Source organism: Hibiscus syriacus, unplaced genomic scaffold, assembly GCF_006381635.1.
Source record: "Hibiscus syriacus cultivar Baekdansim isolate YM2019G1 unplaced genomic scaffold, ASM638163v2 tig00110597_pilon, whole genome shotgun sequence".
NCBI lineage: Eukaryota > Viridiplantae > Streptophyta > Magnoliopsida > Malvales > Malvaceae > Hibiscus > Hibiscus syriacus.
This window is the reverse complement of record NW_024062795.1, coordinates 3322850-3345354: the sequence shown is the minus strand read 5'-3', so window position 1 is coordinate 3345354 and position 22505 is coordinate 3322850. Positions and strand designations below refer to the sequence as shown.

Sequence of the window (22505 nt, the reverse complement as noted above, 5' to 3'; positions counted from 1 at the left end):
TACTAAATAACAATTAATTATATGCATAATATTTATGCCATATCGGATGCATAAAGTCTTCAACAATTTTTAGATCGAATTCAGATGAATTAAAAATTTAACTCGACCCGACGCATTAGTCATCCTTAAATACATCATTTTCATTTTTCCCCAAGAAACAACATATTCGTTAACCTAACAGAAGAAGAAGAATCTGCCCTGTGTCTTTTATATATTTATCTTCAAGAATCATATTCTCCTGTCCCCTAAGGCATTTCCTTTTCTGGGTTTTCATCAGAAAAGAGTTTTCTTCAAGAACTATTGCAGCTGCAAACACTTGACTTCAAACATGAACAAACTAGGTTGAAAAACAAAAGTGGGCCAAACGAAGAAAATATTAAAAAAAACGAAGAAATTGAGTGACATGATGCCACTTTAACAACTGGTTCTCTTTCTCTCTCTGTTTTTTTTTTAAACTTTTTAAATTACTAGTACAGCTTTCACATGTACACAAAGTTAAACTTACCTATGAGTGCACATGTCCAGAAGCTTTTTCCTCCCTTCAACTATTTCATCAAAGAAATCATCGATTTGTCCAATTATAGTCTCCACCCCACATCTCAATAACCCGAAGCAACTGTTCAAGTTGTCGATCTTGTCTCGGATTATTTCGCTTTCCAATGATCCGTAATTCACCATCCTTTCAATTTCCTCCCTCAGCTCTTCCATGGCCACCTTTGCTTCTCGGAATTCGTATAACATGATCCCGGCTTGTTGGCCGCCGTTTTGATACATTTCATTGGATACTCTTTGGTGGAGCCTCGATATGGAGACCATGAACGGTGACCCGAATATCATGTGTCCTTCGTGTTCGGCGTGGACGAAGCTCAGTTCCGGGCAGTAGTACACGAGACCGCTGAGGAGGATCATTAGGATCAATGAACTGACGTTCCTCATTGCGTAGAGAACGCCTCGGAAGCCGTTGAAACCGTTCAGCTTCGATTCGACGGTGACTTTTTCGTCGAATCGAAGTGATAGTTGCCTTGCTCTTGTTTCTATTAGGTTCCTGTTCTCCTCTTCTAGCCCCACAATTTCCCTTTGGCACCCCACTATTGCTCGTATCACCTACGCATCAAAATTATGCTAAATTCCAAAATTTGAGTAATGGAGGGGCCAAATCAAAATTAATCAATTTTTTTGGCTACTAACCTGGCGAGAGAACTGTAGGTTGAAGTGGAGACGATGATCAAGAGAAGAAGCAATATTGGTAGCCGAGGAACAATAACTTTCAATCCCAGAAATGCCAGATTTGAGCAAAAGACAAGCATCCCAAAGCCTAGAGCTTTCATCCATGTATTCATCGAGCCATTTTTCTCCTACAGGAAGATGAAGCTTTTGGACCAAGAGGGTCAACTGGGAATGAAAAGATCGAAGCGAAGATAAGATCTTTTGGAGGAACTGGATCGATAACAAGTTACAAGAAACGAAGGAGCAATCGAGTTCTTCAAGCCCTCGGTTCAGCAAGTTGTAGAATCCATTTACAGAAGAAGTACTGGTGCATGAAGAAGGATCCATAATAATAATAATAATAATACTAAAACTAACTGTTAAACAAAGAAGAAGAAGAAGAAGGTAGAAAAAGGTGATGGAGATTGATGGATATTTATATTGGGAAAGGCTTAGTACAGGAGAGAAGTGGTGAATATTAGAGCTACCTTAATAGCTCAGTCTTCAATGGCGAAAAGGTATTGTTGTTGGGTGTAATCATGTGTGTTTCCTATAGAGTGGAGGTGATGATTGGGAATCTGTTGTCGCCTACATATCTTTTTTTCTCTATAAAAGAAAGTTGAATCAATGGAAACTTCAAAAGTTTCTTTTATGCAAAGGGATTTTTGTTTAGTACAATTAATAAATGTTAGATTTTGTTCCTTGGGGCTGTAATAGTTTGACTACCTTTAATTCAGATTCTTCTTCTTCTTCTTCTTCATTCTCATTCTTCCATTTTGATTTTGTTATCCTTTTGAATTGAGTGCCCCCCTCTTTTCCCATGCCCTTCGGCTTTTCCCCTTTTATCTTTTCTCCATCTTCTCCAACCTATTCCCCTTTTTTTTTTCTCTTTAACGTGAACCCAAATCAACATGATGAACCCATTTATTTCAAACTCAAATCGATTCGAATATAAAATAAGTTTAATTTAATAATTAACGATTTGCTAAGATATATGTTGAAACACTCTTTTATTTTATAACTATTTTTATGTAAGATGTTTAAAGTTTTTATTAATTTTTTTAGGACGAGGGCAAGACGAGTTAACTTTTTAAATAGATGAAACCTTAAGTATTTTAAATTTTAAGGTTGAATTATACTTTTTAAATAGATGAAACCTCGAGTATTTTATTTTTAAAACTTAAATTTAAGGGATTTAGAAATCAAGTTGGTATACTTAATTGAAGGGCGTATTTGTAAATTAATAGTTTTCTATTCCTTAGCTTCAATATTTTGGGGGTGTTATTCCTAGATCGTGATGTTCTGCTTGTGTTCCAAGTGGGAATAGAGATAATAGATTTGTTCTGAATTAGAGAGATTAAGCATTAATTTATGTTTACACTTTACAATGTGGATTCTTTTGCTTTGCTTTTCCAAGAACCGACATTCTATTTTAGGCATCAAATTTAAGATTGATCTTTTGAAAGGAATATTATTATATTTAACTCAAGAATTCACCTTTTTTTTATTAAATATATTTATATATTATATTTTCAAGATAATTATCGATATTTGAATTCATTTACGATGAGATAGTATGAACATTGTTGACCATTCAACGCCTTTTAATTTAATCATAAAATTTTCTTTTTAGAAAAATTATGAACATAATTCCTCAAATCATACATAATAAGTACAAAACCCTTAAAATTCACCCAAAAATACGTGTTAATGGAGAGTAAATGTGGTCGAACCTCATCTGCAAATTCTGTTAGTTGGAATAGATTAGGCAACAAGCTGTCCTGAAAGGACAACACTTTCGACAGTGATCACTTTGCATTACAATTCATTTATATATTCTGTGGTTCAACCACGTCTTGTAACATCATTTTTCAATATGGATTTGGGTCCCAAAACATCACAGTCAAACAAAATCACACTCTAATGTGCACCCAATTTCCAATTTAAAAAGTTCATTTCATATGGTTTAAGCAATCGGATTATCGTATATCATTGTGCTGAGATTCTAACTATAAATTTGTCGAATATTCTTTTTTGTACGTGCGTAACAAGAAATCTGTTTATTTAGCTTGATTGATTTGATTTATTAAGGTTCTGTTATTATTGTTATAGTAATCTAGCATTGAGTATGTATGCACTAAAGACCATTATCATTGATTTGAAACAATTCATTCCATCATCTTCTAAGCGGTTAGAAAAATAAAATGTTTTAATTCGTAAAAAGAAATTCCTAATCTCATTGTAAGGGAAGAAAAAAACAGTTCCCTGATTGTGTGAGCCTACTAAATTTTCAAACTGTACAAGTTCGTGCCTTCTGGACTAAGCACGGTGCTGAAGAATCATCATGCTCATGGAGTTTTGTTTTACATATGGTGATTTGTTGTTTGTTAGAGACTAATCTCGACAATGCCTTATAAGTTTGGTTTTTTGAATCAACAGAGCTAAGTTCGAGACCCGAGTATTGTTTTTTCAAAAATGTAAAGCTTATCGTTATCTCGAATCAGTTCGATGGACTCGATTTCGGCCCCTGCTTCGTCTGTTACAATCGCGTTTCTGGTATTGATCCTGAGTTTTTCTCCTGTGACAAATGAGTAAAAACGTTACTTGTTCATGGAGAAAACGAGATATAAGATAATAAGTTATGTATATTTCTGCTATGAACCGAACCTGCAAGGTTCATTAGCTCATCAAGGGAATCTGGCAACCTTACTAGTTTCCCAGGCTCTATGCAACGCGATTCTATCCCAATTAAAGGATTGCCTTTATAAATGCGCACCCTTGGATTGCCTTTATAAATGCGCACCCTTGGATTGCCTGCTCCAAGCTTCGACAACAATGATACCGAGTCGGTCCCCGTGATTTGGTGACCGATCTCTCGCTTTTGAAGCATTTCATCCAATGTCGAGGGAGAAAATTCGTATATGTTTGCATTCACGATATCTGCTCCATTCGTTACAAGCAGATTAACCATTTGGTTATGTTTCTCTTTTGTGGCAACCTGCAACGCTGTTAATCCGGAGCGATCCTTCGCATCCAAATCTAGTCCTTGTTTCAAAAGTTCTTGCATCATGGCCAGATCATTCCTTTTGGCAGCGGTGCATAAGAGATCACCGGTGGTGAATGGGTCGGAAATGGAGGCACAATGGTATAGGATCCTGAATATTGAATGGTGCTTCGAGGATAATGCATCCCATAGTGCAGTGTTGCCATTCATGTCTGGCACATATGATCAGTAATTTGATTCATTCCGAGATAAATGTGATTTAAATAATGCAGTATAATGTTATTTTCTTACCTCGTAAATGCAGATTGCAAGCATGCTTGAGGAGCATCAATACACATTCTTCATGCCCATTTGATGCAGCTATGTGCTGAGGAATCAGACAAAACGTGTTTATTATGACCGTCAAATATATTAATTGAACTCTGCATTCTTCTTAAAATTAAAGCTTACCAATGGGGTTCTGCCTTTACAATCTCCTATGTTGGGGTCTAATCTTGCCTTGAGAAGCTCATTGAGGAAAGCAGCATTGCCGGTATTGGCCACATCGAGCAAGCTAATAGACATGTTTCTCGGATCACCATCTTCTTCTCGACCCTCCGTTTCTGAGCCTCCATTTGTAATATCCTTGAGCCTTTTGTGATGCTGCGCAAGTTACATATGTTATTTAATGAAACAAGCAAGGGAGGGACGATAAATAAGGTATCGAAAACTAGAAAATGAACTGACCCGAAGGAAGTTTTTAAGGATAGCAACATTATCCATATGTTTGGCCTCCATCGCTTGGATCAGATCGGCGGTTTTGAGCTTCAATAGCTGACAAAGCGTCTTCGTTCGGAACGTATACCTGTGCGGCCTGCTACAAAGTGCACCGGTTTCACCAAACATATCCCCAGAGCATAAGATTCCAACAATTACTTCCCCTTTCTCCATCTCACACTCGATGATTTCCACTTCCCCCGACACGATGACGTAGACGTCTTCCGACAGGTCGTTTGGCATCATCACGTCTTCTCTCGGCGGTAGGTATTCGGCTTTCATTTTTGCGACCTAATGAATTTTGAAAGATCATCCCAAAGTTCAACAATCCTGGTGTTAGCTACATAAACAAACTCTGTTTACATATTTTGAAACTAGCCTTACCAGGTGGAGAAGAGTTTCCCTTGAAACGCCATTGAATAGGTATACTTTCTCTACTATTGGTAAAAACAAATGCTGGCAAATGCTTGTATAAATGGATTTTGGAAATTGTTCAATGAGATGTTGTTGGTTCAAGCTCTCGGCATGAAACCTCAAACACATGTAAGCCAATATGTGCTCTTTTAACCTTGAGGGCAACCGGTTTCTAGACACAAAGTTTGAAGCCGATTCAATACTATCCCTCTGCACCATCGACAGAAAATCCATGAAAAATCGGAGATACATGTTGGAATCCATCATCATTTAGTCGGACTAACTAACGACATTATAGAAGTAGAGAGAAGTACTTACAAATTCCATGGTACGTCGAGTTCCTTCGACGACTAAATTTGTCATGTTACCGATTATATAAGCAGTCAAGCCGAGGTTGAAGAGCATGTAGCAGATGGTAAAGATCATTTCAGCCATGTTCACTGCATGGAAGTCACCATAACCCACTGTGGTCATAGTGGTGATGGACCAATATAAAGCTGAGACGTAACGGAACCAAAGGCTTGTTTCCCTGAAATTCGGGTTCACTGTCCCAATCCACGTCCTTCCCTCGTGCGGATACCGGTCAGCCATCAAGTAGTAAAAACAGGCAGCACAATGAACCAGAAACAACGTCACCTGCATATCAGTGTGCATCAACAAACAGTTAGTACAGGGCCGATGGGTTGGAGAGAATGGGACCTTGATAACATAATGGTTTCAATGAAGTCCCACCTAAAAAAATAGATGACCTTAAACTGTTAATACACTGAAATTATTTATCAATTTGGACTTGCTAATAAATTTACAAGGGCAGAGAGATCAGATTATGAAAAATCAAAGAGGATTGAATTCCAAATTATAGTGCAGTAAAGGGACTGCAGACATAATTAGACCTAACTTTCACTCACAGAAAGAAGCTTAGCACATCGGACGAAGAAATAGCTGAATCTAATGTCTTTCTCCAGCCTAAATAAAGAGAAAATATATAAAACGTTAGTTTTCTGTAAAACAGAGAAGAATGAAGATTTTTTTAGATACGTATAGGTAGTAGTAAAAATAAAGCAAAAGACCTGGTGAAAAACTCCTTGACCCGCCTAAGTCGCCAAAATCTGAGCAATTCTAGACAGGAATAAGAGAGGCCTAATTTGCTTTTGGTAAACAACAAACGGACAAGTGCCTCAAATGGGATAGTTGATGCCAAATCCATTACGAACCATGTTGAAAGGTACCTACACCCCAATTTCATTTTAATGTACTAAATTCAATTTGATTTTAACTTATTATTTTTTTATAGTGTAAACTACATATTTAGTCACCAACTATAGCTTTAGTTCTATTTTGGTCACTCAACTATTTTTTTTCTCAAAATAATCACTAACATTACGTTTTTATTTCATTTTGATCACCGGTCGTTAAGAAATTAATGGTGATGTTGATTTGTCACCATAAGATAATGTTACGTCATCATTGAAAAAATGTCACGTCAGTAGTTCTATTAATTTTTTTACCGGTGGGTGACCAAAATAAAACCAAAATATAACGTTAGTAATGATTTTGGGAAAAAATAGTTTGATGACCAAAATAGAATCAAAATGGAATCAAAGTGATAGTTGGGTGACTAAATAAGTAGTTTATCGTTTTTAATAATATAAAGGTTAATGTTATGAGTATTTAAATTAGTGAAAACCATTTTTTTAATGTAAAAATGAGTGGACAAACCTCTTGGCAATCTTTTCGCGGTCACGGACGAGCAGTTGAGTAGTTGAATCGATGTATGCAACACAAAAAACGTCAACACGATATCAACGGCGAAAAAAGAATCCACGATGCTGTCGGCGACGTAGAGTGCCATGGGTGGAACCGGAGTCAAAAACGCTACTTCGAATGGATAAACGAATGCCGAGTGATATACTAACACCACCATGAACGTTTCCCAGCACCTGCATTTATCCATTTCACAATAAAACCTATTTGAATCCATAATATTATTCCATCGGTATATTACCTGCATCTTGAATCCATAGGGGAGATGATCCATCTGGAATTTGTTTGGCTGTTGTGTTTGTAGCTTGAAGAACCCAAAGGAGGAAGTATGATCTTAGACAAGCTACTCAAACTCAGATATGTGTCTTCATATAGCGATTCATTACCTTCCTTTTGCCGCTGAACTCCGTCCACCCTCGGCCTCGAGAACGACTTTAATGATTCCGTAGAAGCTTTCATCTCCATTTTCTGAAAACGAGATTGAGTAGTTGATCTTTAAATGTTAAAATATTTTAAAATTTTGAACACATCAATATTAAATCAATCATATTTTTTTATTAATATAATATACTAAAAATATGAATCAAATTGTAAACGTGCGTTTTTAAAACATTATATTTCCGGTAAGATGAGTTGGGAATTTAATTTTCCGGTAAGAAAGACATTCAACAGAGAAAGAAAATACCTTATTTTCCGGTAAGATGAGTTGAGAATTAAATTTTGAGAAGAGATTTTACATTAAGGACTCTCTTCAAGTATTTCTGTCGCCAAAATTTCCTTCGTCTTCGCTTTTGGTTTACAGAATACAGATGAAATCCTTTCATCTCTTTCTCCTCCGAATAAGATTTCTGTCAACTATAGATTATTTCCTTTACCTTTCACCAAGTTTGATTTAGCCGTTTGCTTCCCTTTCCCTGCCCTCCTCCCAAATTTAAACACGTTTATTCTTTAAACACGTCTTTCCCCCTTGATTCATGCATGGCAATCTGATATGTTTTTATTTATTTATAGTTTTTTGGTTGTTTGTTTTATTTCTATATTTAACTGAAATACTTATGGATCACAACTTACTATAATCATGAATGGAAATAAGTTAAAATATAAGAGAATATCAAATTATTTAATTAAAAAATATTTTCATATAATGGCTTAAAACCAAAGTCCAGTATGTACTTAGCATCCTCAAATTGCGCCCTTTGGTATCAGTTCACTGAATTTGATGAATTTATTCAAAATTCTTAATTCATTCCCAGGGAAGAAAAAGCAGTTCACCTACTGTGTGAGTCTATTAATCGTCAAACTATACAAGAAACATCAAGTTGATGGAGTTTTCTGGTAGTAAACTCCATTTGGTATTGCATATGGTGATTTGTTACTGGTTTCTCTTACAGAATAGCCTAATCTCAACACCACCTTCTAAGTTTGGCTAATTGAATCAACCGAGCTAAGTTTGAGATCTAATATTGTCTTTTTCAAAAATGAAAAGCTTATCGTTATCTCGAATCAGTTCAATGGACTCGATTTCAGCCCCTGCTTCATCTGTTATAATCGCGTTCCTGGCATCGATTTCGAGTTTTTTTCCTGCAACAAATGAGTAAAAACGTTACTTGTTCACGAAGAAAAAGAGATATAAGATATAGGTTATATACATTGGTGCTATGATTCGAACCTGCAAAGTTCATTAGCTCATCAAGGGAATTTGGCAAACTTATTAGCTTCCCTGGCTCCATGCAATGAGATTCTTTCCTAATTAAAGGATGGCCTTTGAAAATGCTCACCCTTTGATTACCTGCTCCGAGCTTCGTCGACGGTGACACCGAGTCGGTCCCGGTGATTTGCTGACCGATCTCTCGCTTCTGAAGCATTTCGTTCAATGTTGAGGGAGAAAATTTATATATATTTGCATTGATGATGTCTGCTCCATTCATTACAAGCAGATTAACCATTTGGTTATGTTTCTCTTTCAATGCAACCTGCAATGCTGTTAATCCGGAGCGATCCTTCGCATCCGCATTTATTCCTTGTTTCAAAAGTTCTTGCATCACGGTCAGATCGTTCCTTTTGGCAGCGGTGCATAAGAGATCACCGGTGGTGAATGGGTCGGAAATGGAGGCACAGTGGTATAGAATCCTGAATATTGAATGGTGCTTCGAGGATATAGCATCCCACAGTGCAGTGTTGCCATTCATGTCTGGCACATATGATCAGTAGTGTGATTAATTCGAGATGAATTTGATTTAATTAATACACTGTAATGTCTAGTTCTTACCTCGTAAATGCACATTGCAAGCATGTTTGAGGAGCACCAATACACATTCTTCATGCCCTTTTGATGCAGCTATGTGCTGAGGAACATACAAAGCGCGTTTATTAAGATAGTAACATATGTTAATCGAACTCTTCATTTTTAAAAAATTTAAAACTTACCAATGGGGTTCTGCCTTTACAATCTCCTATGTTGGGGTCCAATCTTGCCTTGAGAAGCTCATCGAGGAAAGCAGCATTGCCGGTCTCGGCCACATCGAGCAAACTAATAGACTCGTTTCTCGGATCACCGTCTTCTTCTCGATCCTCCATTTGCGAGCCTTCTACTGTAATATCCTTGAGCCTTTTGTTATGCTGCAACAAGTTGCATATGTTATTTAGAGAAACAAGCATGGGAGGGGCAATAAATAAGGTATCGAAAACTAGCGAATGAACCCACCCGAAGGAAGTTTTCATGGATAGTAACATTATCCTTATGTTTGGCCTCCATTGCTTGGATCAGATCGGCTGTTTTGAGCTTCAAGAGCTGAAAAAACGTCTTCGTTCGGAGCGTATGACTGTGCGGCCTGCTACAAAGTGCAGCGGTTTCTCCAAACATGTCCCCATAACGTGCCGTTCCAATAACAACATCCTCTTTCTCCATCTCACACTCGATGACTTCCACTTCCCCCGACACGATGACGTAGACGTCTTCCGGCTCTTCGTCCTGCATAATCACGTCCTCTCTCGGTGGTACGTATTCGGCTTTTATATTCGCGACCTAATGAATTTCGAGAACAAAAAAAAACAAAACAAAAAAAAATCCCAAAGTCTAACTTCTCTTGTGCTAGCTACATAAACAAATTCTCTTTACAAATTTTGGCAGTAGCCTTACCAGGTGGAGCAGAGTTTCCCTTGAAACACCATTGAAAAGGTATACATTCTCTACTATTGGTAAAAACAAATGCTCGCAAATGCTTGTATAAATGGATTTTGGAAATTGTTCAACGAGTTCTTGCTGGTTCAAGCTCTCAGCTTGAAACCTCAAACACATGTAAGCCATTATCTGGTCTTTTAACCTCGAGGGCAACCGGTTTCTAGACACAAAATTCGAAGCTGATTCGATTCGATTTCTCTGCTCCATAGAGAAAATTTTCAATTCCATTGGTATTCAGTCGGATAAACTAATGACATTATAAAAATAGAGAGAAGTACTTACGAATTCCATGGTACGTCGAGTTCCTTCGACGACTAAATTCGTCATGTTACCGATTATATAAGCAGTCAAGCCGAGGTTGAAGAGCATGTAGCAGGTTATAAATCCCATTTCCTCAGTGTTTACTGCATGGAGGTCACCATAACCAACTGTGCTCATAGTGGTGATGGACCAATATAAAGAGCAGATATAACGGAACCAAACGCTTGTTTCACGGAAATCCGGGTTCAATGATCCGATCCACGTCTTTTCCCGGTGCCGATTCCGGTCAGCCATTATGTAGTAAATGCAGGCAGCACAATGCACGTGAAACAATGTCACCTGCGTATCAATGTGTATCAACAGACAGAGTCAATACGGGGCTCATGGGTTGAAGAGAATGGGACCTAAAACAAGGCCTTGTGTGATCACACAATAGTTTTTAAAGAAGTCCCTCTACTCTGTTGAATTTCATCATTTTAATTTGGTAAAATCATAGAAGGTCCTTGTATTATGTCTTTTTGGATGAATCTGGTCCCTCTACTATAAGTTGATCACTTTAATTTATGAGATGTGTAGTTAATTCCATCAAGTAATTTGGCATAAGTCATTTGTTTAAAATATAATATGATATGAGACGTTTTTATTCAAATATATCTTATTTAAAAATTATTTTATATTTTAACACTAATTCAAGTTTATTTCTTAATTCAGTGGAAGATTTTTTTTACAAGAAACGTTTTTTTGAAAAAACTCCTTCCGCTTATGTGGGAAAAATGGGTTGAAAGAGAGATAAGAAAAATATAAGTAAAAATATGAAAGAAAGTTATATGAATTTTATTCTAAAAGAACAAATACATATGGTACGTGTCGAAGACACATAATTACATGAGTATGAGTTGAGCAACGACATACGTGTATTAATCTTATATTTAATCACTTAATAAATGTATGCTTAAATGTGAGATTTAAAAATCCCTTTGAGCTTCTTAAATCCCACATTATTTAGATATGCGAGTTTTTATGTATTTTTTATTAAGAGTTTTCATATATTTAAATATAGTTTTTTGAACATGTGTTTATTGAGTAATTGAAAATAAAGCTAATATATGTGTGTCATTGCTCAACTTGTACTTGTGTGATTATGTGTTTTTGACGTGCACAACATGTGTTTGTTTTTTTATATATATATATATATATATATATATATATATATATTCATATTTCCTGCCTCTATTTTTCTTTTTCTTTTATTTTAACCTATTTTTACCACATAAATGAAAAAAAGTTTTTGTAGGAAGTGTTTCCTGAAAAGAAAAAGTCCTTTATGCTAACCTGATATACAAAAATACCATATTAAAATATAATCTTAAATGAATGTTAAAAAGGAAAATAAATTTAAAATGTGTATAATTAAATGAAAAAACTATAAAATGATACACGCCTTGATATTTGTTTATAATTGAATTTTTTTTGCACATTTAAAAAGGACAAAAAGAAGAAAAGAAGAAGATATAATATTCGTCAAAACTTACGGAAGACATTAAGATACATGTGTCATATCTCTCAATATCAAGATTTTAATCTTTCCCACTTTTAAGTTTATCTCTCAATTTTAGAGGCAGAAATAAACAATTATTAATTTTGACCAACTAATAATATTATAAAAGTAAAAGGATCAAATTATAAAAAAAATAAATTTCAATATTTAGCATAATAAAGGGACTGCAGCAGCAAACATAAATAGACCTAGCTTTCACTCACAACGATAAGCCTAGCAGATCGGATCCAGAAATAGCTGACTCGAATATCTTTCTCCAGCCTAAAAAACGTATAGATTCAAGGGTTAGACGAAAATTTTGATTTAAAACATAGAAGAATGAAGATTTTAAATAATGAAATAGAGAGAAAAAAACCTGGTGAAGAACTCGTGGACCCGCCTGAGTCGCCAAAATCTGAGCAAACTCAAACAGGAATAAGGGATACCTAATATGCTTTTGGCATTGAACAAATGGCCAATTGAATCAAATGGGATTGTTGATGCCATATCCATTATGAACCACGTCGATAGGTACCTACACCCCAATACCAATAGCCATATTTTTAACTCAAAACATATAATTTATCGTTAAATCAATTAATTTAATAATCTGATTATTTTTAAAATCATTAAGTTCCCATAACACCCAAATACCCAAGGTGAGTCCCTAGTGACCCTAAAGAGCTTTTACTAGTAGATATTATTGTCACTTTTATTTTAACATCAATAATTATATATCAATATGTTTTTATCAGTTGTTTTGACTTCTGAAATTGATTTATACATATATCGTATTAAGTTACTACACAAAAATATTTGAGTGTAATATACCTCAAATCAACAATTTAAATAAATAAAAATTACTATTAAATAGTAATTTATGACAATTCATATAAAATTCCCAACATTCATAGTGGTTGTTTCAATTTTGATTTTACTTTCACTATAATTTAACTTATGTTTCTTTCCTGTAAAATGTTTAACAGAAAATATTCTTTGTTTTTCTTTGATAAGTCATTTTCCCAATCCCTTCACCATTTCCTCTAACAAATTTATAATGGTGTAAATAAGGTTAAAGGAAAGAAGGAAAAAAAACTAATTAATAATAATGTAAATAAGTTAATAATATATTTTTTTTTCAAGTTTTTGACAGATAAAAATGAAAGTTTGAGGGTAAAAAAATTAATTGATCCTATTATAAATAAATTAATAATTTTTTTTAATTATAAATAATATTAATTAAATTAGTATAATATTATAAATGAATTTTATAATAAAAAATATTATTTATTATAATTTATATTAAATTGAATATTTTTTAAAAAAAATTATCAAACACGGGAAAATGATTGCCGATTTAGACAACATAACATCAGAAAATGATTTCTCAAAGTTACTTTTTAGAAATAATAATTCATATTCAAATTTTACTTTTAAAAAAAATGTTTCCGGTGAAATAAATAAACACTAATTAAATGTGTTGAGCTTGGTTCTTAAAAACAACATTTTATATCGAAATTAATAAAACTAATTTTAAAATACTGTATAAAACATTTTGTAAAAGGAAAAATAGTAGAATTTGTAAAATAGACAGATGAGTAAAGAAAGTAAACCTCTTGGCAATCTTTTTGCGGTCACGGACAAGCAGGTGAGTAGTTGAATCAATGTATGCAGCAAAAAACGTCAACACAATATCAACGGCGAAGAACGAATCCACAATGTTGTCGCAAACGTAGAGTGCACTTGGTGGAGTCGATGCGAAAAACGCTATTTCGAATGGGTAAACCCATGCTGAATAAAACACTAACACCACCATAAATGTTTCCCAGCACCTGCATTCCATATCATCTTGAATTATTTAATCTAAAATTAGACGTGTTCAAGAATCGGATTAATTCGAATCAACGCTATTCGAATTCGTGTTTATATACGTACCTGTATCTTGTATCCATGGGAGATCCCGTGGAATTTGTTTGGTTGTTGTGGTTATAGCTTGAAGCACCCAATGGAGGAAGTATAATCTTTGACAAGTTACTCAAACTCAGAGACGACCCTTCATCTACCGATTCATTATCCTCCTTTCGCCGCTGAACTCCGTCGGCCCTCGGCTTTGTCGTGGTCCAATCTCCGTCGACCCAATTGAACGACTTTAATGATTCTGTAGAAGCTTTCATCTCCATTTTCTGAAGACAAGGTTGATTAGTTTTAGCAACTTGGGGCAGTGAATTAAAGGTGATGAGAAGGTAGTACTACTAAAACAAGAGAGCTGATATTGTTATAGTGGATATAGGAGAGAATCGTTGGGGTCTTAGAAATAAAATAAGGGCTAATTCAAGTAAAGATTCTCGAACTATTGGTTAAATTTTAAATTGGTCTCTAATTTAGGTTTTACGAGGAATATATTTGAAATATTAAAATAAAATTATAAACACGTGATTGTAAACCACATAGATAGTTTGGTTCCAACTTATACTATATTGATAATTTAAGGGTACAATTCAGATCAATTCAAAATTGTGCGACGAAATTAACTCAAAAATAAAAATAAAAAGTCATTCAAGAAAATAATTAGAAAAAGATACCTTTCCCCCGTGAGATGCCTTGCGGATTAAATTTTCAGAAGACATATTACGTTTTTTTCCCTCTTCATGCATTTCTCTCTTGCTAAGATTTCCTTAGTCTTTTTTTTTTCACCTCCTTTCACAGGTTTGATTTTACCCAGTTTTTCCTTTAATCTCTTTCACTTTCGTTTTTTTTTTGGGTATGATTATTCCTTTTCCCCTGGTTCATGCATGGTGATCTTATATGCTTTAATTTATTTACAGATTGTAAGTTATTTATATTTAGTTAAAATAACCACGGATTTAATACTCTAATCCAATAATACTTTGATTCGTTTTAATGGGTTTATGTTGATTCCTAACTAGAATCTCTTGTATATGTCTTTTGAGTTTACCTTCTTTGTCGTAGTTTACTAATAGGGTTTTACTAAATCCTAAATCAGGTGTGCCGTTTCTTATAAATAGTGCATGCAATAATGATAAGGCAATTCTATATATATATATATGCATGTACAATTAGTCTATATAATTAGTCAAATTTATTTTTCATGATTTATTTTTAATGAAAGTAATAGATCTTTAGCTCAAAGAATGGAAACCACGGGCATTAAATGATGTGTATTTGGAAAATATTGGTGGGCTGTGCAATATTTGGCTTTTTAGGTACTAAATTTGCATGACGTTGATTGTATGTATAATTATTAATGGAACGAAGGATCATAACAGAAAAGAAAAGAAAAAGAAATGAGGGATTGCATTTAGAGCACTTTTTAGATATTATATTTTATAAATTAATAATAATATTATATTAGATTATTAGTAAGTTTATTCCATATTTTAATGTATTGGATGAAAAATATTACTGTGTATAATAATTTTAAGACATGATGTTAAAATTAATATTTAATATTACATGTATATATTATTAATGTGACATATTATACATCATCATTTTGAATGACATGACGTGTAACAAATCAATAATTAAACATATACAAAAACGCCTATTAAACAACTTATAGGCATTTTTACCGAAATATCACCCTCACGCCTATTAATTAACTGTTAGACACCTTATCTCCTAATATTATCGATCTAGCACCCTTTCTGACAAAGATCCACGCCTTATCTAAACCTCTGACATATACAGAATGCATGGATCATGAAGCGCGTCTTTCAAAAGTCCACATCATCTCTCAAAGCATTTTAAAAAATATTCTTTAAAAATTAAAAAAAATTAATTTAGTATAAACCTTAATAATAAATATTAACCTAATGTAATTATTTAAATATATTAACATATTAAAATATTTAATCTTAATTAATATAAACATTAATAATAAATATTAACCTAATGTAATTTAACAATAGTGTATAAGTAGATTCATTAGATATAAAGTTAAAAAAGTTAAGGAATACACCTTTTAGCATTTATCCCACATTGTCAATAAACATAACATAAACACTCCAATATGCATATATAAGCTAACCCCATTAAGATCTTCAACTCATGGAACTAATATGTATTAAATTACGATGTTAGTCTCTATAGTTTTATTTTTTTAATTTTTTTTAAACATATTTTTTAAAAATACTTTTAGGGATAATGTGGACATATGGAAGGCGTGCTTCATGATCTGCGAGGATGACGATCGGCACTTTCCCTTACGTGACTTCAGCTCGGACAAAACCCCGCTAAGGCGAGAATGAAAATTTACGCTTTGTCAGAAAGGGTGTTAAATCGATAATATTAGGAGAAAGAATATCTGACAATTAATTAATAGGTCTAAGGGTGATATTTCAATAAAAACGTCCAACTTATACATCTTGTTTATTTTAATTAAATATTACTTTATTTTTTATTTCACACCACAAAAGAAATATTTTCTTTTTGTTAAAATTAATATTCATTGTTGAAACTATAGGTGTTCAAATTAATATGTTATTGTGTAATAACCAATTTTCACTCCTATATATATTTACTATTATATTTTTTATTATTTATTTAAAAAATATAATAATACAAAGAAAAAAATTCAAATTTCTATAAATTTCCATTCTGCTTTGTGCCTTCACACCCCATACCTTTAACATTTGATTCATGTTTTTCTTGGGTTTGAGAATTAAGTGAACTATAGATTGCTCACGATTTTTCTTTCTTATGGTTGAAGCTAACAACTCCAATAGTTCATGCTCTTTGATTCTCTGTTGCCTTCAATGTTGAATTTCCTTATACTGATGGCATGTCCCTCTCCTTGAGATGATCCTTGTGTTGGTGGTTGTCTTAAGTGCAATGAACCAACTAAACCATTCTCTGTAAGATCAGCTAAAGCACTGTGCCTACTATGTTCTTGTTTCATGGTCATATCAGTGAAAATAATTTGGTCTGGTTGTACTCCTTGTGCAACAACATACACTCGCAATCTCATTTCTCCAGCAGCTGGAAATCTAAGGAGACAAAGTGCAAAAATAAATTTATCTTCTGGAATACCATAATCAGATTGTTTGTACTGACAAGTTGGATCCAACACATCATGATTTTCCTGCTTATAACCATTCACAAAATAGCAATGAGGGAGATGGACAATCTTCTCAGAATAAATGTGTGCATAGCGCAAAGGAGAAACAAACTCATCAGTGACCAAGTAATTAATGTAAACTGCCCCAATAGTCTCAGGTAATCCCATATATGAGACTTGTACAGGTGCAGGCTGCATGGAGAAAATTTCATTCCTTGCACCCTTGGTATAACCATTCATGTTGATAAGGATATGTACTTCATCCTCATTTATCATTTTGGCAATTACATTTGATGCCTAACATAGACATCTATAAAATGATCGGCTTCAGACTGGATACGCTGCCTCCATTCAGTACTATCATTTGGACTCAAGGCATAGCAAAAGACCTCAACATTCTTTCTGTTGTGCATGCCAAATATTGATCCCACGAGGTGAGACAACAGGTGGTTGCCAAAGTCACTGCTGACATAACCGACCTTTAATCTCCCATTTCCACCATTGTTCTTGATATGAATTGATACAAGATGATTGAAAGGATGGAGAGCAAAACATGATGCAATTATGGACCAATGAGCAGTATATTTAAGGCTTATATCAAGGGCAAGCATTGGATCAATAAGATATGCTATAGCATGGAAAGGTTGCACAGTGGAAATAACTGACATAGTAATGTGCCTTCGGATAATTCCTTCAACTTCAGTAAACATTTTATTGCGTTCCTCCCAGCTGTACACACACTGTAATGTATGTATGGGGTTATAAGTAGCTTCAGGAAAATCAGGTCGAAAAAGCAGTGCATGCTTATAACTTTTGATGGCAGTTTCCACATCTCCACTGTCTTTATAAGCAAAAGCCATATTTACATTTGCTACTTCCATATTTGAACGGATGTTAATAGCATGAATATAATCATGAGTTGCATCTGTGACTCTACCAATCTCTTTGTATGTGTTACCCTTGTTTACTAGCCCATCAATTGCTAAGGGATCAATTCGCAAAACCTCATTATAACAAGATATAGCTTCCACATAGTTTCCAATTTGCTTATAGATTACTACAAGGTTGTTGAATGGAGCAGACAACCTTGTTGTGACAACCAATGTAGCCTTATAGTAAGAAGCAACAACAACCATGTTCCATTCCATATATATGTTCCCCAGGTTGGTAAGTGCTTGGGAATGATTAGGTTGCAAATTGAGTCAGTGCAGGTAAAAGTCTGCATCGATAGTTTTCTAAACCAACCCCGTTTCAGAGTCTGCCATCAATTCTTTCCCATTTTTGGCTTCCATATTTGCATCTCCAATATTCCTCAATTGATAATGCTCCATCCTCCATCCGGTATCATAATAAGTGATTGTTCTCCTTCTTAACTCTTCTAGAAACTGCATTTGATTTTGAAGAAGTCTGATTCAGATTCAGCTCCTCTCAAATTTTTGTTCTATCCATGTAGAGGTAAGACTTCGGACTTTGGTATTGATTTAACCAGTGGATGCGAACCCCTTTAGACTCACATTTGCTGAATTTTTCAGCACCACGATTGAGAAGTTTGTCACCACTGCTATGATTTATGCAATGATGAAGCTTTAACGTTTTCTCAAACATTTTATGCCCTTTGCAGTGAAGTATCATAACACCATTGTTGGGGCCACTCTTTGTAGTTTCAGCATAACATTTAAGTGGTGGATTAGTGTTTTCTAGCTCAGTTTTGGGCATAAAGCAAGCTTCTTCAAGTGTACAGACAGAGTAGATGTTCTTACCGTAAGCATCATCCATTATAGCCTTTTTATCGTTTTTCGTTGCATGTTTCTGCTCATCTTTTATTTCTGCAGGATCTTGACCATCAAAGAGGTTGGATGATTCAATGATGAATGGCTCAGCTTCTTTTACTTGCATTTTGTCGAACACCTGAGATACATTACCACAACCCTTCTGCTATTATTTTTGCTCACTCTTTGTACTAGCCAAAATCTGGAAGATCTGCTCCACCGATCTCTGGGTTGTGTCCATTTTCGTCTCCAAATTAGTTATGCGAGTATTATGTGCTTCCCACCATTTTGGAGGAGTTGATTTAGTCGTTGTATGTTTTATCATCTTGGTGAGATCGTCAAGCTGCTTCTGAATCGCATAAAGATTAATGGAGTCTGTCATGCCTTGGTTGTTTGCTTCAAGCTACCAAGAAATGATGGCTCTGAATTCCAATTTGCTATGACCCTAGTGTGATTAGAGAAGAAAAATAGACAAAGAATAGTAGAGATAGACAACGAAGAGAAGAACGAGAATTTAGGAAATTAACTTTTCATTCATTGATTGCATAAGATAATCATTCTATGGCAATACTCTCTATTTATTTGTTTATAGGTACCAAATCCGTGGATTTGCCAGCTGTTGTTCTTGGCTAACAACCTCAACGTTCACTATTGATATTGGCTTCTTATTTTGGGTCTGTTCACAATCCACCTGATTCATGCTAGTCCCCTTGTAATTACTTCTGGCCTCCTCATGTGCAGGGTAAGTAAAAATCCCCAAATCTTCAGATACAATCCCTAACCCTTGATTTCTTATTTTTCCCCTTTTTATCATCTAGTCTCACCTTTTCTACTCTGATCATGATATAGTGCTAAACGGTAAGATGATTGACTAATGCATGAAATAAACTAAAATAGAATGCATTTGAAATGAGAGTCAGTTCATTCCATTATCGTATTACATTTCTTTATGTAGCAACTAATTAGTGTCAAGTACAGCTGAAGGGTTTTGCATGATTCAAAATTAAGAATTATTTTTAACTGATTATGATTTGTTAACTCACATTTCTTCCTCTTCCCATTCTTTAGGGCATTCTTTGCAATGCATTGGAAAGCTTCTTCCACATTAACTCCCTCCTTGGCAGATGTCTCAAAATACGGGATATTTCCTTTTGAGGCACACCATGCTCGAGCCTTTTTCCAGACACCTAAAGAATCCACAAGAAGAGGATAATTGTATCTTTGTAGAGAAGAAGCGAGAAATGACATGTAATACAACTACAGAGGAAGAAAGAAGAATAAAAAATAAATATACATACTACTCTACTGTTTCCACCATCCACATCAATTTTGTTTCCCAAAACAACAAATGGGAAATTCTCTGGATCCGAAGGGCTTGCCTGCAAGAGGTTTTTCAAATCATCATTTTTCTACTTGATAAATCCTGTAGAGCTGATTTGCTGATTTAAACAGAATTCAGAAATTCAGATTAAATGTACCTGAATAAGAAACTCTTCTCTCCAATTGTTAAGGTTGTCAAATGATTTCATCAAGTTGACATCGTATACAAGAACACAGCAATCAACACCGAGGTAGAAAGCAACACCTAGGCTCTGGAATCTTTCCTGGCCAGCAGTATCCCAGATCTGGGAAACAAAATAATGTTGAAAAATCACAAGCAAGCGGCCAACCATAAAACGCAAGAAAAGCTAAAACAAAACCTCAATCCTTTCAGAATTAATGCTACAATTTGCTAGATTAATACTCAATGGGGGTCCATAACACCGTCTAACTCTACTGTGTAATTTACAGAACCCTTCTTAATGAAAATAAATTTGTGCAGTGATCATATCAACCAAAGTCCAATCAATGCGCAATAAAACATAATTCCCAAGTCAGCCATCACAAATTCGCTTCTAGTCAATTCTACAACTAGAGAAAAAGTAACCATCTCCGAGTTTTTTCCATGAATAAAAAAGAAGGTGCCACTAGCAGCTCCAAATTAGTGAGATCACAGAGCAAAGTAAGATGCATTTGCTACAGATCAGATCATAGGTGTAATTAATAAATCCTGGTTAAGCTTTATTCCGCCATAGCTAAGCTAAGTACAAGAGCTAGAGATAAAAAGCAAGCCACTTCATTATCGAAATCACTAACCAGCACGAGAAATTCAGATCCCAAAAACCAAATGCAACAGCTGAATCAAGCTCATCAAAATGTTAAAAAGAAATGCTTGTATTTGAGCTCAGGAATCAGGATACTAACTTTATACTAAATCAAGCATGTTTGTTCTCAGCACGAAACCTAACCTGTAAAGTGAATAGCCTATCCTCAAACTGCACTTCCTTTGTCAAGAAATCGGCTCCAATTGTTGCCTTATACTGATTGCTAGACTTCTTATTCACACATCTAAAAGCAAATTGCAAAGACAAGCAATATATATATATATATGGTTCGTATTGATAACAACGAAAAGGAAATTCAGAATATAGTAAGTGAGTTGCTCTTGGACTTTGTTGGTCTGGCAGAAAATTCCGTAGGAAAATTGGATAAAGTTTCCAGCGCTTCCCCCCCAACCCAAAGTTCATTTATTTTTAATAAAAATTTGGATATCATTTTTTTTGTTGAAATATACAAATAGTAGGATGTCAATATGACCCGAACCCGAAGGGGAAACTCGAAATCCAGTCAAGTTTGGATCGGGTCGGGTTGAATGATATCGGGTCGGGTTCGGGGATATTTTTCGGGGATTTGTTCGGGTCGGGTTCGGGGTAAGGTATCCCCGCCCCGACCCGCCCCGATTATATATATATATATATATAATATTTTATATTTTTTATATTAATTATATATATAATATTTTATATTTTTTATATTAATTATATATAAAATATTTTCGGGGTCGGGTATAATATTTCGGGTCGGGTTCGGGGATGGGGCAAAAATAATCCCGACGAGGCGCCCTGATAAAAAACCCGTCAGGGATCGGGTCGGGGATGGGGATTCATTTCGGGTTCAGGGACAGGGCGAGCAAAACTCGCCCCGAACCCGACCCGTTGTCATTCCTAACAAATAGTAGTTCAACTAGGATAATGTTTTGTTGAGTCATTCAATTAGTAAAAGCTAGAAAATTATCATTTGATTATAGGATGTTATTTTTTGAGTCCCTCAACTATTAAAAGTTACAAAATAATCACCAGACAATTTAGTATATTCCAAACTCGTCATTTTCAGTTAAAAATTGACAACAGTCTGAGCTAGATGTTAACCTTTTGATTGAGATGTGATAGTTTTTTTAGATTATGTAATCAAATTTTATCATATCTTAGTCATAAGGTTAACATCCAGCTCAGACTGTAGTCAATTTTTAAACGGAAAAGGACAAGTTTGGAACATACTAAATAGTCAGGTGATCATTTTGTAACTTTTAATAGTCGGATGACTCAACAAAGTAACACCCCATAGTTGAAGGATTATTTTATAATTTTGAATAATCGAAAGACTCAATAAAACATCACTTTATAGTTGTATGACTATTTGTATATTTTACCCTT

The 22505-nt window shown here is 34.6% G+C and overlaps 3 protein-coding genes and 2 pseudogenes across 3 annotated transcripts; all 5 read right to left on the bottom strand.

The window, feature by feature from the left end:
* Nucleotides 1–214: 214 nt before the first annotated feature.
* LOC120134014 lies at nt 215–1570 on the bottom strand. Its single transcript, XM_039150492.1, has 2 exons — nt 1189–1570; nt 215–1104 (listed from the first exon to the last, which is right to left on the bottom strand). Exons 1-2 carry the CDS (start codon nt 1552–1554, stop codon nt 502–504), a joined length of 969 nt encoding a protein of 322 aa, XP_039006423.1. The 5' UTR covers nt 1555–1570; the 3' UTR covers nt 215–501.
* A 2013-nt stretch (nt 1571–3583) lies between these two features.
* Nucleotides 3584–7609, bottom strand: LOC120133911 (annotated as a pseudogene).
* Nucleotides 7610–8507: 898 nt separating this feature from the next.
* On the bottom strand, nt 8508–14303 carry LOC120133910 (potassium channel AKT2/3-like). Its single transcript, XM_039150404.1, has 11 exons — nt 14059–14303; nt 13737–13955; nt 12500–12658; nt 12348–12405; nt 10608–10925; nt 10284–10523; nt 9849–10169; nt 9572–9763; nt 9414–9489; nt 8814–9335; nt 8508–8725 (listed from the first exon to the last, which is right to left on the bottom strand). Exons 1-11 carry the CDS (start codon nt 14301–14303, stop codon nt 8589–8591), a joined length of 2487 nt encoding a protein of 828 aa, XP_039006335.1. The 3' UTR covers nt 8508–8588.
* Nucleotides 14304–16855: 2552 nt separating this feature from the next.
* LOC120133909 lies at nt 16856–19099 on the bottom strand (annotated as a pseudogene).
* Nucleotides 19100–20021: 922 nt separating this feature from the next.
* Nucleotides 20022–21539, bottom strand: LOC120133908 (ras-related protein Rab7-like). Its single transcript, XM_039150403.1, has 4 exons — nt 21261–21539; nt 20451–20597; nt 20271–20351; nt 20022–20159 (listed from the first exon to the last, which is right to left on the bottom strand). Exons 1-4 carry the CDS (start codon nt 21537–21539, stop codon nt 20037–20039), a joined length of 630 nt encoding a protein of 209 aa, XP_039006334.1. The 3' UTR covers nt 20022–20036.
* Nucleotides 21540–22505: the final 966 nt, after the last annotated feature.

Excerpts from the sequence above, each read along its gene's own strand:
- LOC120133910 (XM_039150404.1), bottom strand. The coding sequence starts at position 14,303 with ATGGAGATGAAAGCTTCTACAGAATCATTAAAGTCGTTCAATTGGGTC. Across the intron at positions 10,524-10,607 it reads CTCGACGTACCATGGAATTC|AGAAATCGAATCGAATCAGC; the intron begins GTAAGTACTTCT and ends TCTATGGAGCAG. Across the intron at positions 10,170-10,283 it reads GGGAAACTCTGCTCCACCTG|GTCGCGAATATAAAAGCCGA; the intron begins GTAAGGCTACTG and ends GAAATTCATTAG.
- LOC120133908 (XM_039150403.1), bottom strand. The coding sequence starts at position 21,539 with ATGAACTTTGGGTTGGGGGGGAAGCGCTGGAAACTTTATCCAATTTTC. Across the intron at positions 20,352-20,450 it reads GAGAAGAGTTTCTTATTCAG|GCAAGCCCTTCGGATCCAGA; the intron begins GTACATTTAATC and ends AACCTCTTGCAG. Across the intron at positions 20,160-20,270 it reads ATGGTGGAAACAGTAGAGTA|GTGTCTGGAAAAAGGCTCGA; the intron begins GTATGTATATTT and ends TGGATTCTTTAG.
- LOC120134014 (XM_039150492.1), bottom strand. The coding sequence starts at position 1,554 with ATGGATCCTTCTTCATGCACCAGTACTTCTTCTGTAAATGGATTCTAC. Across the intron at positions 1,105-1,188 it reads ACCTACAGTTCTCTCGCCAG|GTGATACGAGCAATAGTGGG; the intron begins GTTAGTAGCCAA and ends TTTGATGCGTAG.